Source organism: Macrobrachium rosenbergii, chromosome 56 (genome assembly GCF_040412425.1).
Source record: "Macrobrachium rosenbergii isolate ZJJX-2024 chromosome 56, ASM4041242v1, whole genome shotgun sequence".
Lineage (NCBI taxonomy): Eukaryota > Metazoa > Arthropoda > Malacostraca > Decapoda > Palaemonidae > Macrobrachium > Macrobrachium rosenbergii.
The window spans coordinates 19,819,668-19,833,931 of record NC_089796.1 but is presented as its reverse complement, the minus strand read 5'-3'; the positions used below and the strand labels follow the sequence as shown (position 1 = coordinate 19,833,931).

Genomic DNA, 14,264 nt, shown 5'->3' with positions numbered 1-14,264 from the left:
GTTATTGCGGTCCTCTTAGATAAGGAACCCTTTGACCGAGTCCAGCTGCTATAGGGAAATTGCATTGCTGAAGATATGTTCCTCCACCTCACTGATCACCCACCCAGTAAAAAGTCAACTTTTACCAACACCTGAGACCAGAAAGGTGGGAAACGAAAGACGATGATCTGGTACAACCAAGTTTACCATGACCAATGACTAACTTCTTGCCTGCTCTCTCTCTAGTATCAAGACCTTGCAAGGAATGAAAAAGTTAAGCAGATTGGACTACGTGGTTAGGAGAAATGGTTCCCAGGTGTGTCATGTGAATTCAGTCTTATGTGCATAGGATGAATATTAGTGCCACCTATTCTGACCCAGAATTATGCAGAGTTGCTGAAAATGTGCTACTCAACCATGAAGGTAATGGAAAGGATATAAGAAGTACATATCAGTGTGAAAGTGGATGACAACGCTCCTCTTAGTTATTGCTTGATGTTAGTGAATAATACTTTGTCACAGGAATAAGTCCCCCGTGAATAGCTGTTGTTTCTCTTTAAGCTAATATATTATTTCGAGGAAAGCTAAATAGTGAAAATTAAAATGATCAGTGGAGTCATGAAAAGTGAAAACCACAATATATATATTTATATTGAGTAGCTCATGTAAATTATTGTTCTTTAATTGGCTTACACTTTAGCTGTGATGTTTACTATACTGTATATACCCTCCTGAACTTAATTCATTGCTCAGTAGTGTATAATTAAGGGAGTGCCTGAGTAGATGAGTGTGTATGCTTAGACTAACTTCTGATATGGACATTCATAATATTCTTAGGTGGGAAATGATATTCTGAAAAAGAGCTTTTTCTTTTTGTTGCTTTCGATTGAAATTATTGTGTGAGTTAGTGATCACATCATAAAAGCTTTGTCTTGGATTTTTATCTCAGTTTTTGATGTAAAAAAATTCCATATTTATTTTGTACCAATGTTCATCTCAGTGGGAAGATACACATACCCATTTTCAGTTTGCATTTTGTTTGCAAGGGAGCTCATTTTCGTGATTGTTCATTTCAATTTTACTTTAAGTAAACTGGGATTAAGGGATTTTATTCCTAATGACGGTCAATTTTCATATTTATTGTGTTGCTTGTCTAGTATACTTTTTTCTGCTTTAGTCTGTTGAATAAACTGTAATGCACGGAGCTGCAGTAATAATGTGAAGCCCTTGGAATCCATCAACTCTGGCCAACCCGCTAAAGAAAAAAGGGTGGTGCTAAGTGTTATTATGCTTGTTAATTAATCACTCTCATTGCCAGAGAGATGGAAGTGATGGAGCCCGAAGGGATCTGAAACTTTGAGGACATCCCGTAGAATTCACTTCCGAAAGAGAGAGAGAGATAAATTTTAAAAAAGGCCTTGCTTGTGGAGCCCCTATCAGGTAAAATATTCTCGCTTACTCTCTGAAAGTGAAAAAGTCATGCTGACAATATTCAGGTTAAGTGCAGCCTAACGCACTTGTCTGGGTGAACATCCTTGGATAAGAGATAAACTCTTTCTAGACATTACTCCACCTTAAGAACTGTGCATGGGGCAGATCTAGCACCAGACAGAAAGCACGTCACAACTAATTATTGTGCTCTTTTGCATACTTACATATATACATATACATACTGTACGTGCATACATATAGACGCAGTCTATTGTTCATTGATATACCAAATATATAAATCAAGAGATACATGCATGCATACCAGCAGTATTATATGTATATACTGTATATATATACACATGTATATATATTTGTATGTATATATATATATATATATATATATATATATATATATATATATATATATATATATATATATATATATATATACACACACTGCTAATATGCATGCATGTATACTTCTTGATTTATTGATGTGGACGAATTTGCAATTGGCTAGATGTCGCCATTTGGGAGAAATTAGACATGGACACACACTTAAACTTTCTAGCTTATATATATAAAGTTTTAAGTGTGTCCATGTCTAATTTCTCCTCCCAGTTGGCGACATCTAGCCAATTGCAAATTGCTCCACATCAATTTTCAAAAGAAATGATGCACCGACTTACAGTTTTCAGTGACCGAGCATTCTAGGACAGAATTTAATTTTTTAAAAATCCATCTTTGGGATGTGAATATGTGACATTCTGAGGAATGTGACAAAACACTACACAATTTCACATGAAACTTGTCGCACAACTTCCGAGAACCTTGTGGCCCATTTTGTGGTGTAAGTTTTGTGTCCTTCTCTTGGCCTTTTGTCTATGGCAGCTGTGAAAGATAATGCTTTTCTTTTTAGAGACCAGGTATTTCGCTAGTTCAAGCTCATTAAAAAAAAGTATCGTAAAAGATCAGAAGGAATAAAAAATAAAATGAAGTTAAAAGTTTTTTCGCGTGACAAAACTTTTTAAATTTAATTAATCCCATATTCTTATTATGTGTCGTGTAGTGGCTGTGTAATTCCCATAATTGCTGTTAAATATGCTATTCATATTGAGTTCAGCTCTGCTGCTTTGTATATTAGATATTGGACTACTGTGAATATAGTGGAAAACTATTTATGACCTGGAAGGTTTCTTTCCATTAAAAGTATTAGTTTTATGGAATACGCCATTACAAACAGTTCTAAGTATTTTGTAAACATTCACAAAAACTTGTGGAAAATACTGTTGAGAACTTGAGGGAAATTTTTGAGGACTGGAAAGGCACCAAAGATTTGGTGCGGTGGCGAAAGTGTGACTGATCAGTGTGTGAAAGGTATATCCGGATGAGGGACAGGTTCCAAAGGAATGGACGAGAGGAATTGCGGTGGAGAAAGTGTGACTGACTAGGGAGGGTGTGAAAGGTATATCTGGATGAGGGACTGGTTACAAAGGAATGGATGAGAGTTTTTTTTTTCTTTTCTTTTCTTAAAGGCAACGATGACAGAGGAGGTTAAGAATTGTAGGGGCATATTGCTAAATAATCCATGGAAGGTGCATTGTTTGACTGGGAAAATAGGACGGTTGGCGGAATTACAGTGGACGAACACTGCCTTCAGACCAAAAAAAAAAAAAAACTTGTGTGGATCTTCTTTTTCATATGGAAAAGATAGAAGTGTAAAAGTCAAGGGAAAAGTAATGTACGACATACATGGACCAGGAAAAGTTCATGCTTGAGCTGATAGAAAAGCAGAGGGTGGTGGGGGCGGTATTTACGGTAAAACGTATGGAAGATAAGCTGTTAAAAGTTGGTGAAATTCTTTTGAGGACAATCGCATGTGAAAAGATAGCGTAATTTGGAAGTGCTTGGGAAAGAGGAGAGGAAGACCGGTAGCGACGGATAGCCGGTGTGAGAAGAGAAAGGCGTTGGAAGGGAGGGGCCAGAAGTTGGCTGTGGTGTGTCATGAAGGAGAGCTTGCTTCAATTCACTAATATTCAGTCATTTTGTTTCCTTGAAATAGAGAGTACCAAAACGTTAACTGTGAATGGAGACGGTCTAGATCCATGAATATTAATAAAATTCACAACAAACTTTTGCCTTTGATTAAATTGATGAGAAATATCACACCATTAGATATGCCTATTGGTATGCTTAAGGAAGATTGTTTCTTAACCACCAAACCACAAAATCTATACAGAATAGAGAGAGAGAGAAAGAATTATTTTCTAAGAATACATAAGTGTGCATGCAGTAATCAAGACCAAATTTACAAATGTGTTAGTTTTCCTGTGCAAAAGCTAGCCTTACCCTCAGTGGTCTAGATCCCAAGGATGGATGATACACGGCCTTGATGTGCAGTGTTCGAAAATGCCGCCCAGAACTCAGGAATGCGACGCTGCAGGGAAATGTCAGATACTGCGACCAAGGCCAAGACTGCGACAGATCCTTACACGGCGCAGACAGCAGACTAATGATATCCTGACAGGCGGGTTGCCTCTATTTATACCATCCCGACACCGGCAGCATCCCCAACAATTCAGTAGGGGGTAGTGCCGTCGCTGTACCTCAAGTGATGCATTGTAGGCATGACTTTAGGTTCTTAGCAGCGTCCCTTCCGCCCATAGCTGCAAAACCTTCCATTCCGTTTAATGTACCTCCGTTTCTTGTGGGATTAATTGTGTTGTTTTGCTAAAGTTGATAAAGTTTGATTTTAAGCCCGTTTCTAGAAGAGACAGAAACACAGCAGTAATATTAATAAGTGACCTTATTATTGGACTGTGGCAAGATTATAAGAATGGGAAACTATTAAGTGACCCAAACTTGAGGACTATGATTCAGGAAAGGATGCAGAGATCCAGATTGATTTTAAATTTTCAATTAGGAGATTCCTTCAAACAATATTTCACGGATAAATAGATAACAAATCTGTAAATATTTCAAAATTATTGTAAATTATCTTTCACCATAAATGTAAATATTTGTAAACAAACAATGTAAAGTAAAGCTTATTTTGAAAAATAAACATTAAAAAAAAAAAGAATCTTTCTTCCATCTTACATTCCACCGTCTCCTAAAAATTGTTTCAACAACACTTTCAGCGCTGAATGACCTCATATGTCCCAGCGCTTGGCCCTTGGCCTGAGTTTGATATTCCAATTACAATTTCAACTTCACCAAGCAAGATAAGTCAGTTTCCAATCAAGGAGGATTCCAACCTCCTCGTTTGTAATGAATGTTTGTATGAACGGCCCGAAAGAGCTGTAATGACGAAAAGAAATATTTCTTGCTTACGAAGGATAAGGGAACCGCAAGACATGATGAATATTGTAATGAGATTACGTTACTGTTTTACATCTGGAAAAGCGAACTCCTTCACCCTGAACTCCACTCGGGATCCCCAAACTTCCCAAATCATCATGGTTCACCCGGTGGCAATGATGCAGCATTAGATTAACTCATTCTGTAGTTAACATTATAGACATTACTGCTACATAGTACCTTCATTTTATTTTGTATGACGAATATTGTGCAGATACGAAGTGAAGCAGTGGAATGAAACGGAATAGGCCTAAGTTAAGTATACCTTAGTTTAACCAGACAACTGAGCTGATTAACAGCTCTCCTAGGGCTGGCCCGAAGGATTAGACTTATTTTACGTGGCTAAGAACCAATTGGTTACCTAGCATCGGGACCTACAGCTTATTGTGGAATCCGAACCACATTATACCGAGAAATGAATTTCTATCACTAGAAATAAATTCCTCTAATCCTTCACTGGCTGGCCGGAAAATCGAACGCGGGCCTAGGAGAGTGCTAGGCGAGTACGATATCGACCCGTCCAGTGAAGAACTACGGAATAGGCCTAAGGCCAGGAATGGGACCTGAGGTCATTCAGCGCTGAGAGGGAAATTGAGAGTGAAAAGACTTTAAAGGTGTAACAGGATGAAAACCTCGCAGTTGCACTATGAAACAATTGTTAGGAAGGGGTGGAAAGTAAGACGGAAGAAAGAAAATATGAACGGAGGTACAGTAAAAGGAATGAAAAAGGTTAGAGCTTGGGTCGAAGGGATTGCAAATAACCTTAGGCAATGCACAGAGAGGGAAATGAAGTATTCAACGTAAGAAGTAAAATAATTGAGGGGACTGGTATTCAGTACAGGGCCGCTACACGTACCGTACGGTCTAGAAGAGATCGGAATGCTGCGAACCGTCAAGTAACATGGAGATGGAGACAGTGTTGCCACTCGTAGGGGAAATCCCCTACGGTAGGGGATTTCAGGCTTTTGTAGGGGGTAGGGAATACCCACGGTGAAATTCACCTTTGTGTAGGGGAACGTTGGTGAAGTTTCTTATATTTACCAGATTTTTTTTTACTTTGTCAAAAATAAAGAAAATTGCTATACATACCAGGTCTTATTATGATACAGAGATAGATTCAGGATTCACTCATGTTCTGAACGTAATGTATTTTACACTCTGTCTGCTCTTTGATCCTGGCAGGGAAAGAGATAGGATCCATCGTTGCTTAGAACCTACATATAATGACAAGCCGTCACTGGTTTTCTTAGAATTTCCATGAAAACTTTAGTTTTAATTAGCTGCAAGAAGTAAAATTTACATTTGAAGTAGTCTGTATGTCAGCGAAATAATTTTGAAGTTAGCAACACAAACTTTATAGCATTGCTTAATAGTGAAGAAATTTCCATTAGTAGACAAGTATGATAGGCTGTTCTTGTTCAGAATGAAAGTGTGTCGATACTGTGTCTACCCTCATTAAAGGCATACTGCCGTGTTGTTTTATATATATGAATTCACTGGCTTTACATGTAATATCCAGTTCATTACTGTTTAGCCAGCCTATACTGTATAATTCTAAAAAATAGTACCTAAGTTAGTAACATAAACGTGACAGTAAGGCTTTATACTAAGGAAAACTTAGTCCCGGACTTATCTGGTAAGTTATACGTGTATCTGTTACGTAACTGTTACTGTACATGATGTAACGTCGTTAACTTATACGGTCAGTCGGTCACTGTAGTTTGTGTTGTCATTCCCAAACTACGTTGAGAAAAACATCAGATCATGCCGAAAGTGGAGAAAAATTATCGTTCCCAAAGATACAGGAAGGAGTGGGAGAAAGAGTCCTGGCTTTCAGCTGGGAAGAGTGTGGAAAAGGTCATTTGCAAAGTGGGCAATAAGGAATTAGTGGCCGGCAAATCTGAACTTCTAGGTCATACAAGAACATCATCTCATATAAGACTTGCCAAGCAAATTCAGTCAAATCAACAAATTACCCATTTGTAGAATCAAGGGATGAAAGCAGGATTAAGGCCGAGTTAAATATTATAGCATTAATTGCAAGGAAAAATTCGTCTTTCAACCTTCTCGGTACTTTTCATTTTGTAGCAGACGATTCGAAGGCTGTCAAAATCATGACTTGTAGTCGAACTAAGGGGACGTACTTCGTGAATGATTGTTTGTCGCCCTATGCTCATGAAAAGTTAATGGAAGAAATTGCCAGTTCTGGTGGGATTTCGGTAGTGTGTGATAACTCCACAGATATTACGATGAAGAAAACGTTTTGTGTTAATCTGAGATTTTTGAAAAGCGAAACATTTGAGCCTGTTACCCGTTTTTGCCGCCTTGTCTCTGCCAATGGTGGTAGTGCTGGAGGACTGTTTCAACTGCTGACCGAAACCTTAGATGATGGGATAAAGTAGTTGGGTAGCCTCCAGTTCTTCATAGGAGGGATGGGTAGAGCTCTCGGCTAGCACGCTGTTGGCCCAGCGCTCGACTCTCCGATCGGCCAGTGAAGAATTGGAGGAATTTATTTCTGGTGATAGAAATTCATTTTCGTCATAATGTGGTTCGGATTCCACAATAAGTTGTAGGCCGTAGGAGAGCTGTTATTCAGCTCAGTGGTCTAAGATATACTTACTTTGGGTAGCCTCTCATGATGAAAATCTGATGCAAGGAAAGAAGAATTCCTTATTAACAAAGTTAAAGGATGCTGTACCAGATCTATTTGTCATGACATGTTTTTGTCATACGATCCACCTAGTTGCAGGGCATGCTTGAATCATTGTCCTAAACAGCAGAACAGTTAATACACAGTATTTACAGCTATTTCAAACTTTCACCCAGTCGGCGGAAAATTTATGAAGAACTTCAACATTTTGCAGACTGTGAACCACACAAACTGCTGAAATCTTGCCAGACTAGATGGTTCTCAATCTCTCAGTGGCCAACATTAGAACTGTATTTTACAAAAGAGGCTTTTGAGTGAAAAATCTACAAGCAGACAGAATTCTACAAGCTCTGAACTCCCCTTAAACAAAGCGACTTTAGAATTGACAAGCTTTTCCCTCGGAGATTTCGTCGGTTTGAATAAGTTATTTCAGTCGGATACCTTTATATGGTACTACCAGAGACTGAAAGAGTCATGAGGATGTTTGACTCAAATTTCATGAAACGAGTCTTTTAACTACAAATTATCAACATTTGGAAATGAATCCAATTGGTTGCACTTAATGTCTATCCTGTCATACTTGCTACAGAAACTGACAAAAATGAAATTCACGAAAAATAGAGTTTTCTTTTATGGTGCAGAGATTGGTGCAGAATTGCATGTTGTCAAATATTGAAAAGAATTGATTGGTTGGATCCAGTTTTATGGCACTGAAAGACATCAGCCCTGAAATAATTTGTGAAAGGCAAAGCTGAGGCAAGTTTTGCAGCTGTTTTGTTTCGTAAAATAATACGTCGTCTTCGTGGGGTTGATGTGCAAACAATCTATAGACAATGGAAGTCTCTTTTTATGACGAAGGAGTAAGAAAAAGGCAGTGGGAAAGCAAGTGTCTTGTAGAATTTTGGAGACATTCATGTGTGGCTTCATATGAAGAATTATCAGCATTCATGTTAAGAATAATGGCTTTACCTCAGAGTACTGTAGAGGCTGAGAAAACATTCTTAGAACTTAATAACCTTAAAATTAGAAATAAACTCTGTAAAGACATTGGAATCAATAATAAAAGCAGTGAAATTTTCCCTTCGAATTCAAGCAAAATAATTTGTGAGGAAAAAAATTTTGTACTTTATGATCAAACCTGCACTTGAGCCTCACTTTCTTCAGTAATCGAGTCATCACTGTACTGTACATGTGTAAGTAAAGACGCAAGTATTTTTTTTTTTTTTTCATCTTTTTCACAGTTGTATTTCCATAGCATGCCCCTGAGTATTTTATGTTATATATACATACATACATATATATGATATATATATATATATATATATATATATATATAATATATATATATATATATATATATATATATATATATATATATATATATATATATATGTATAACGTATATGTATATATACAACATGAAGCTACAAATGTCGTTTAATATCCAATTCGCGCTACTTCAGGAATATCCCCGATGAAATTATCACCGAAGTGGAATTATAAGTGATAAATGGATCGGTTTCTCGGCAGTACCAATCCATTTATCGCTTAAAAATTTCTTTCGGTGATAATTCCCCATCGGGGATATAGCCAAGTAGCGTAAATTGGATGTTAAACGACATTTGTAGCTTTATGATTGTATATAAATCACCGTGTGATAAAAATTTCCTATGTACTGTGTGTGGGGATATATATATATATATATATATATATATATATATATATATATATATATATATATATATATATATGACCAATTTCAGAGTGTAGGGGAAAACTGCCTTGGCTGCATGAAGCAACACACTTGGGAGCGTGGCAACACTGAACATGATGATTAAAGAAACATCCCGTGTTTGCTATGACAGTGAAGGGCGACCACCAAAAACCTTGACGCGCACGAAATTCTTTATTAGCTTTTTGTAAAAAAACACAAAAAAGTAGGTGGGAGCAAACGATCTATTGGGAAAGAAGTGCAGAACGTGTTAATCCTCCGCAAGGCCAAGTTGTTACAGAACTGAAAACTCGGTTCGCATTCAAAAATAGTTGTACAGATATAGCATGTAAGCGTGCCCATGCTAGCGAATTATGATTCATAAAAAACACTAAATGCAAAAATAAAAATACAGAAGATTTTTATGGTGGTGGTTTATTTTATTTTTTTTTTTTTTTTACCAGTCTTTGAATGTATTTTGACTTGGATTGTAATAATTCACCTACAAGCATTAGAAATTTGTATGATATTGTTTCTACTTTATTTATGCGATATTCAGCGAAGTAACTTTCATTTTGATAACCTTACAAGTTAATTAATGTCACTCAAAATATACCCAGTGATTAACCACATCTTAAACCAAATGTTGAAGAAAACTACCCACTTTTAGACTGGAGATTTATATGGAAAAGCATAAACACCTCATTTATTGGAGCAGCAGAGAGAGAAGTGATCTTTAAGTATGTACATGGTACTTAAGCAACCAACCAAAGGCTCAGTACGTTAGGCATTAAAAGTAGTGACAGTTGTAAAGGAACAGAATATTTATCGCATATATTTCATTTTTGTAAGTTTACTAAATGTACATTGAAATATTTCCAAAGTGCACCATATCTTTATTGTGAGTTTTAACAGGGATAAATTTTTAATACCATCATGTTCAATTTTAAATATAATACTTTAAAGGACAAAATAAATTATGATCGTTGATATATATATATATATATATATATATATATATATATATATATATATATATATATATATATATATATATATATATATATATGCTGTTTGGATTAGTGAGAAAACAAATACACAAAAGAAGAAACGTGTGCCTTTGTGAAAACTAATTTATGTTATAATAGGTGGTTATTAAGAAACTCATATAAAGACAAAATTGCAAATGTATTCAGTAAAAAGTATATTGATTTTTATTTTTTATTTTTTATAATTTGTAAATATTGTAGGTATATAATTTTGTTATATTTTGGTAATAGCCTACATAAGTAAATGAAATGAAATATTTTTCTTATGAAAATGAAATGTAATTTTTTTCTTATGTAAAAGAAATGTAATATTTTTCTAGTCAAAAAATTATTTTTAACAAAAATAAACCTTCACCCACAATATCCCATTTTTATATTTGCATATTTGCGGTTAATGTGTTTTCTTATGAATTTCGCCCAGCTAGTATGGTCATGCCCAATATATTTTTTCAACCATCTTAGAAGACGAACGGGTTAATTCAGTGACAACTTGGTGGAGAATAACTTTTATTTAATGCTTCATCTACCTTTCAACACCTTATCTTATGTTTGTGACTACAACATTTCTTCTTTGATTCATGTTCGCTCCTTAGACCATTTGTGTCTCAAAGGAGGAAGGGATCGATCCCTTCCGAAGCTAATAAAAGAATTTAAATTTCCTACAGATTTTCGTGGGCTTCCTATATATATATTTATATATATATATATATATATATATATATATATATATATATATATATATATATATATATATATATATAATGGAGCCTTGATGGCTCGGTTGGTAGAAGCAGCAACCTAAGACTTCATAGAAGTCTGTGGCGAGGGTTCAGTCCCCGCAGCCGACCAGTCAGAGAAGGCAGACACTTTGCTATCCGTGTAGACACCCCGGGACTACGTCTGTAATCAACGGATTGGTTTGCTGAAAGCAAATGGGTGTTACAGACTAATACACACATAAAACAAAGCCACTCCAACATCTTCTAAAAATATAACAGACACCTCACACGTCTCGAACTGTCGACCTACCCGCCCAGTTCTCGCTGCTGGGAGAAAGGGAGCTGGGGATTTGGTAACATGTACACATTCGCTACCGGGGTCTAAGTGATGTCAGGCAGGGCAGCCGATCGAGGCTACGGCCTACCCCACCGCCAAATCAAAGTCCTTCAAAAGAAGGCATCGTGCTTACCCCATATAAAAATTGGGAAAAAAAGCATGTTAAAAACGAAGAAGATATATATAGATATAATATATATTATTATAAGGTGTTATATAAAACCATTCTACAATTATCATTTGTGTCTCTGTGAAAATTTTGATGTTTTGCTTTCAGATTCGTCATTTGTTGTGATGATATGATTTTAAATGTCTTTTTCTTACAGATAAATTGTGTATCATGTAATCTTAAAATGTTTTGATATGTTTTTTCCATTTGTTTAATATACTGTGCAGTATATAAAATTGTATACTGGGTTATGGACTCGAATTCTTAGCCGTGCAGAGAGAAAGGGTATGATTCTTATCAGATCACTACATCCTGTATTGACATAAGTATTTGGACAAAGTCGCGTTTGGAGAAAGGCAGAGGCCTCTTGTCTTATCTGACGAGTTGACAGCCAATCGGCTAAATGCTTGTTATATGTTTATCATGTGTGCCTATCCCCTGGTTATTAGCTGTGTCCATGCTTATTCTTTTCCATGATCTTGAGTAATGGAATGAGGAACAGAGAGGTTTGAAGTTGACATACTGACAGCGAGCCAGAATTGGTCCAAAAGCACTTCCTTCTGTTTGCTCAGGTGTTTTGAGTGAGTGGATGGTGTCGATCATAGATAAGAGCTCTGGCATATTTCCTTCTGAGCCTTAAAATTCCCTGTATGTATACCATACATGTATACCTGTATGTATAATGTATGTACTCTTTATGGGTCATGTATTCTGGGAGGGCTTGAAGATGAAAGAGGAGCGCTGAATGAGAAAGAGGCAGTTAGGAACAGGGGTTGCTGGAAATAGGTCTTGTCTCTCTCTCTCAAATTCCATTCATGTAAAAGGGGTTTTTACTGGCTGCTCTCTTATTTGTACAAGTTTTGTTAAACTCATCCAAGAAGTGTATACATTTTGTAAGAGTGATCTAAGGTATTCACATTGTGCAAGCATTGTGTAAAGTGTATAATGGTGTACCATTTATAAAGGTAAAGTGATGTTTACTGGATTTTATTATGTTAAGAGTTAAAGTGATGTTCTAGGTAAAAGAGAATTATTATTTTGATAAGAGGTGGATAATATCTCTTATAGTGAGTTCTAATGTGTCTTGCTGCTAATTATATATCATTGTGATTTGGCAGTGTTGTCTTTGAGAAAGTCTTAGAAAGACGCGAGTTTAACCTTTTTTAAAAGTATAGGTAATCTTTTGAGAGTGATATAATCTTTAAACATTTTTGTCTTAGTGAAATGACTGTTGGTATATTTCCATTTTTGCATGTTTCATTCTTATATGTCTGTGCTATCATATTACTCTAATTTTATAATTAGTGTTTTACAAAGTTTTGTGCTGGTGATTGCTTAGCATTTTGTTAGTGCATACTTATTATTGAGATTTCAGAGAATACTTATATGGATTCCAGTCAGTAATATTTTGGTGAACACTTGTGTTGAGTTTAGTTAATCAGGTATATGTTTAAAACTTGAGAGATAGTTAATGGTTTGAATCTTACTTAACCAAATTGCTTTCTTAATAAGTTAAAGTTTTGTGAATTAAACTTGATTAAGAAATACTTAAATCTTACACTGATGTCGGATAACAGTAAATCTTTTTGAGATTGTGAACTCTGTATATAACTTTTGAACTTAGAAATAAATTTGTTTGTTTAAAGTTTTAAAAGCACAGCGTTTCATTTTGACCACCAGTAATTAGAGAAATTAATGAATGTGTACAAGGTAAGTGATATATCTCTTTGTTCACCTGAGACATATCTAGGTGAAATAGAACCAGGGAAACAGTTATAGTGTTTGTTGAAGTGATACCCATTTTCCACTAGTCTGTTTATAGCTTGTTAGTTGTTACCTCACCCATAACTTGATAAAGTTACATTGATTTTCTCAAGTGATAAGTAAGTTTTATGGGATCACTGTATCTTAATAGTATTCAGTCTTAATATTTTTCTTATGAGGTTTCAAGTATCTGGTCGAAGTGAGGTAACTTTTTGGTCTTATTATTTGTGTAATAACCAGGTGCTTGATCACTTCGTGACAATATATATGTATATATATAATATACACAGTATTTATATAATGCTTGGAGAGGTATCAAGCAAAATTAAAAGTGAAGTTAGTAATCTGTGTTTATGTAACATGCAATTATTGTATTTTCCCTACTGATCCTTAGCGGTAGTGCCATTTCTACATGGCTGCTTTGCATCAGCTTCATCGCCCAGTTAAATATCTCTCTTTCTCTCGTAAGAAAAGTTATTTACAGGACTCTAGTAAACAACTGACTTTATTAATTGGTTCTGACCAGTTGTAATACGACATGCGGATGGAATCGTACAGCCGATCGACTGGGCACATGGTCAGAACCAAGGTTAAGCCTCTGCAGAAGATGACGCGAGTGGTGTCTGAGTACTTTACTGTTAAGACGCTCTGTGATTGGGTGCTGAACCTGGGTCCAGCAGCGAATCTTGTTAGTTGTACTGAAAGCTTGCAGAGCTCTCCCCTCAAAAGAGAAAGGAAAACAAATGTAATAAACAAACATCACCATAGGCATTTATTTCACAATGGAATATGTAATCATTCCATGCTCTTACTAGGCTGGCACCTTTTGGAATGCTGATATGGTACTAGTTAGCAAAAAACAAAAAACGAAATCTTAAAATGTTTTGCAAATGGAAATGCAGCATAAAAGCATGTGCAGACAGTCCCACATCTGTAGTAGATAGATACCTTTGGTGATGTCAAGGTAAAAAGTTGCAGTCAAAAACAATATTGTACAAAAAAGGTATCAAAATTAGACAGACAACCGTTGTGCATCCTTACCTGATGGCTGGCTTTTTGAGATGCTGATAAGGTTCTAGGTTATTTTACGAGATA

General features: G+C 35.9%; 2 protein-coding genes across 5 annotated transcripts in view; one reads left to right on the top strand and one right to left on the bottom strand.

Moving 5' to 3' along the window:
• The window catches only part of LOC136836086 (vacuolar protein sorting-associated protein 26C), a 340,756-nt gene that overhangs the window by 169,238 nt on the left and 157,254 nt on the right, over positions 1 to 14,264 (top strand). The gene's annotated exons all lie outside the window — the stretch shown is intronic.
• Positions 1 to 14,264, bottom strand: part of LOC136836111 (uncharacterized) — a 169,609-nt gene that overhangs the window by 96,041 nt on the left and 59,304 nt on the right. Inside the window, exon 10 of the mRNA XM_067100102.1 lies at positions 3,760 to 3,930. Coding sequence (XP_066956203.1) covers positions 3,760 to 3,930 — 171 coding nt within the window. The remainder of the gene's footprint in view (positions 1 to 3,759; positions 3,931 to 14,264) is intronic.